This window comes from Nyctereutes procyonoides, unplaced genomic scaffold (assembly GCF_905146905.1).
Source record: "Nyctereutes procyonoides isolate TBG_1078 unplaced genomic scaffold, NYPRO_anot_genome, whole genome shotgun sequence".
NCBI lineage: Eukaryota > Metazoa > Chordata > Mammalia > Carnivora > Canidae > Nyctereutes > Nyctereutes procyonoides.
Window position 1 is genome coordinate 44,412,589 of NW_026575030.1, and position 4,893 is coordinate 44,417,481.

General features: G+C 34.9%; 1 protein-coding gene across 1 annotated transcript; it reads right to left on the reverse strand.

Moving 5' to 3' along the window:
* Positions 1–2,741: 2,741 nt before the first annotated feature.
* On the reverse strand, positions 2,742–3,689 carry LOC129503905 (olfactory receptor 5H2-like). The gene has a single exon (XM_055316375.1). It carries the CDS (start codon positions 3,669–3,671, stop codon positions 2,742–2,744), a length of 930 nt encoding a protein of 309 aa, XP_055172350.1. The 5' UTR covers positions 3,672–3,689.
* Between the last annotated feature and the right edge of the window lie 1,204 nt (positions 3,690–4,893).

Consider the following 4,893-nt stretch of genomic DNA (forward strand, 5'->3'; position numbering starts at 1 on the left):
CAGCATAAACATTGCTGAATCAAAAACTATTGTTAGAGTCTGCCTATCTGGGTTTTAATAAGCTTTCTATTCTAGTCGATTCTAAGCCCAAGTTTGAGAACCTGTTTTTTAAAAGAACTTTCAAAAAGCATAGAAGAGAGGATTTTACCATGTACCTAATATGCATCAGTAATATTGTGCCATAGTCAGTTAACAAACCAAACTTTAGAAATACTATTCATTTCGTTTGGTGTTTCTTTGTTTTAATCTAAATCTAAGTTCTTTTGTTTCTTTGAATACAAATTTGTTGGATAATTTGGTCAGAAATCTTCTGAAGAGTAGAAGGTATTATAATATGGCAAGAAAAAAATAGATATGTATATCATTGTATATACAAAGAGAGGAATAATGAGTTCTTTTAAATCTCCAGGTGTGTAAAGTGAATACACCTAGATAATAAAGAATTTCATGTGAGTCATTAGTAATTTCATGGGATGGTTTAGTCACATGTCATCAGTGTTCTAGACAACCAAGTGAACTTAGCAATGTGATATTATCCTTTATACTTAATCATCAGATAATACATATGTAATTTTCTAGTTTATAAAGGAATCCGCAGAATATCTTGTGCAAACTGTTTTTTGCACCAATGTATATTTTATCTTTTTTCCCATGTGCCATGGAAGCAACAAAAATGAAGTACAAAGATAGAAATATCTAAAACAGAGAATGGGATCACATCAATGGATTAGAAATTTTGGTGAATTTCTGGAAGGCATAAAGTAGTTGGTATTGTACAGGAGAATCTATAGACCAGACATGCACAAAGGAGGTGGCAGAAAGTCACCAAAGTCTGAGCTTTCGAGAGGCCCCCAATTTTCTGACCTAGACTCATAAAAACCTGATGTAAGACTTGACAGGTAACATATCACATTTGATACTCAGCTTACTGTGAGCCTTCTTATTCAAGGAAGATGTCACTTAGGGAATCAGACTATTATGATGGCAGTAGATACTGATTGTTGCTTTATCAATACAGTCTTAGGTTGTAATAATGAATGAACAAATAAAAATCAAGACAATTAAAGAAGGCTGTCATACAGTGAGAATATTATACAGCAACAAAACATTTAAAGACTATAAACATATACAATATTACAGATTTTCTTGGGGAAAAACATAAAAACAGCTTAGCTGTGATCCACCTACTTTTCTACTTTTTTCTTCCTGAGGGCTTTAATGTATATGTATGTGGATCAAGATATATACTATATTTGCACATAATCTGGTGGCAGTGACAACCCATTAAAAGTTATTTAAAAAGGGCACCACCTGGGTGGCTCAGTTGTTTAAGGGTTTGCTTTTGTCTTAGGTCATGATCCCAGGATGGAGCCCCACATTGGGCTCCCCTCTCAGTGAGGAGTCTGCTCTTCCCTCTGCTCCTCCCCCTGCTAGTGCTCTCAATCTCTCTCTCTCTCTCTCTCTCTCTCTAATAAACAAAATCTTTTTAAAAAAAGTTATTGAAAAGGGATATGATTTAGTCAGAGTTGTTTATGAAGAATAACCTGGTGGCTATAATATAGAAGGAATAGTATCAGGATATAAAAGATAAGTAACTGGGGTTTTGCAAAATGCAGAAGCAGGGCCAGGGCTTCAGTAGTATCAGTAAGAAAGTGTTTGGAATTTGAATTTTGAGAAAGGAAGGGAAGGAGTGGACTTGAAGATGAGTCACTCATTTTACTTGGAGTATAGGGTAGAAAAAGGCTAACATTTAAAAACTCTTAGGACAGAAAACATCCAAAATCTTGCTCATTTGCATGTCTTTCCCAGCCACCCACCAGGCACTCTGACATCATATCATCTTAGCATTATTTTAATTTTGGAAAAATACATTTGAAGCTGTGTGTCAACAACAGATTTAAAAAATTAAATATCGCTGATGTATCTAACTAGCTTTATCCTTTAAAAGAAAATTCTAGGAGGATGGACCATTTCCTTCCTATTCTGTTACTTCTCTTTTCTTTTCCATGACCCTCCCACTTAAATTCTGCAGTCTTGTCTCTTAGCTTTCTGATTTAGTGAAGCTTTTCAGATTACTCTATAACATACAAACACAGCTAGAAAGGGTATGTAGAAGGCACCATAGACAATGAGAGGCAACCTCCCCCGCCCCCAAACCCCAGTCTGTCTCATTTCTCATACACACACACTGGGCTAAGACCATCTCTTAAAATCTGGCTTGACCTTCACTGTCTTAACTTCCTTTTCATATTTTCCTCATTGCTCTCCCATTTCTTTTTATTTCCCTCAGTGTTAAGAGAGTTGAATCCCCACATGAAGTGAAATTCACCATGCTCCAAATAAAGTAGATCTTTATTGGCTAAAGAGATATTTTAATGGCTAGCAGAATCCCTGGGATTTGTCTCCGTTCATTCAAACATAAACCTGCCTCCACTATGGAGCTAAATGTGTATGAGCCTCCAGGCTATATAAGTAATAATTCCTATTCAGAGGAACTTCACTCTATAGTACTTAATGATTTTATAAAACTACAATAAAGAATATGTAAGTACGTAAAATGTTTTTGTTTTATGCTTCAGTTATTCTAGTAGAATATGAACATGTTTAATAAATCATTAAACACTGGGGCAATTACAATTGCAAAATCTTTGCACACTTACCACAAACAGAGCCATATATAGTCTACTTAATTTTTGTGATGGTTTTAATAAAAAAGAGAACAGATAATAATAGTATGAGATCTAAACATTTCTCTTTAACATTTTTCTCAATGAATCTATAACTTTCTTATTTCTCAAACTGTAGATAATTGGATTTAACAAAGGAATTATGATAGTGTAAAATAGAGAGTCCATCATATCTTGATCATCCGATTTTGCAGATCCAGGGCGCACATACATGAAGAGAAGAGAGCCATAGTATAAGGAGACAGATAAGAGATGGGCTCCACAGGTGGAAAAGGCTTTCTTTATGCCTTGTAGAGACTTCTTTTTTAAGATTGTAAAGAGAACAAGTGTATAAGAGACCAGAACAATCAGAATGGTAAATACTTGTATTGACCCAGAGAAAATAAAAACTATCAGAACATTAATTGAAGTGTCAGTACAGGAAATCTTAAATAATGGCATGATGTCACAGTAAAAGTGATGTATTATTTTAGAATTACAAAAGGTTAATCTGAATAAAAAGCCTATATGAACTATAGAATGAATAAAGCCACATACAAATGATGAGACTAACAGCCAGGTGCAAAGTCTATAGGTCATAATCATTGGATAAAGTAAAGGTTTGCATATAGCTACATAGCGATCATATGCCATTGTTGCCAAGAGAAAACATTCTGTGGTTGCACTAAATACAAAGGAAAACAATTGTGTCATGCATTCAGAAAGAGATATAATGTTACTCTTGCCTAGGAAGTTGACCAGCATCTTGGGAGTCACTGTGGATGATACCCAAGCATCTACAAAGGCTAAATTCCCAAGGAGTAAGTACATGGGGATGTGAAGCTGAGGATCATTGCAGATGAGAGCAGTTAGTCCAAGATTTCCCACAATGGTGATGAGGTATATCACCAAGAACACCAGGAACAGGGGTATTTGCCACTGTGGTTGATATGTGAATCCTGAGAGAACAAACTTTGTCAGCAATGTTGCATTTTTAGTATCCATCTTGTTACTGGATGACCCCTGAAATGGAATGCAGTAATTATAAAAAGAACATTCACTAAGATTGTATATGAAGAAAAGAGATAGTATTTGAAATAAAGCCATAGACTAATCAGAATGCTCTTAATTTTATTTACTGCTGTTATAATATATGAAAATGAATTTAGGGAATTGAGGTTAATAGAAAATGAAATTATTTCAGTTCCAAAAAGGTACAGGAATTTACAGATTTAGAAAAAAAAAGAAAGACATCTTTAACATGATTATTAAATTACTAAATTTATGGGCTACCTGAGTGTGTTAGGGAAATTTATGGGAGACCTGGGTGTGCTCGGGAATTCTGTTTCCAACATGGTTGAGGGGAAAAGAAGGGGAAAAAAAGTTTTAATTGTGATAAAATAAATTAAACTCCAATGTGAAAGACCTTGAACTTTATTCCTCAGGCAATAGGTATGCAGCAAAAACTTTTAAGACAAGGAGTAGCATCATAAAATAATTTTTAAAAAATATTTTACTTATTTATTTTAGAGAGAGAGAGAGACAGAGCACATGAGTGCAGGAGGAGAGGGAGAGAATCTCATGCAGACTCTGCATTAAGTGAGGAGTTGGACATAGAGTTCAATCTCACAACGTTGAGATTATGACCTGAGCTGAAATCAAGAGTCAGACACTTAAACAACTGAGCAAACCAGGCACCCCAAAATAATTTTTAAATTAAATATTTTTTAGTGCAGAGAATATGCTACATGGAGGGGAAACTAAGGTCAAGAGCACTAATTAGGAAACTCTTATTATTGTCCAGTGATTCTCAAACCAGATTACACATAAGAGTTGTCTGGGGAACTTCTTATACAAAATACAGATTTTGAGGTATTACTGTAGACATTGACTCGGTGGGTAAAGAATGAAGTCTAATAATCTGCATTTTAAAAATCCCTTCTAGTTGATTCAAATGTATGTAAAATTCTTAGTTTATATGTAATGTAATATTGGAAGGGATGAGGAGGACAAAGAGATAAAAATAAATCAGAATGTAGTTACTAGGACTTGATGACATTCTAGATGTGCAGGAGGGAAGAGATACATGGCGAATGGGTAGAAAGAGCCCTCTGACCATCCAGGTAAGAGAGCTTAGTAGTATGAGCCTACTAAAGCTTAGTAGAAAAAATGACTTGAGAGTCATTTGGGTGGCTGAAGGCATACTTAGGGATGACCCATCCACTAG

Bases quoted from the DNA above. Each gene is read 5' to 3' on its own strand.
- LOC129503905 (XM_055316375.1), bottom strand. From the start codon at position 3,671: ATGGATACTAAAAATGCAACATTGCTGACAAAGTTTGTTCTCTCAGGA.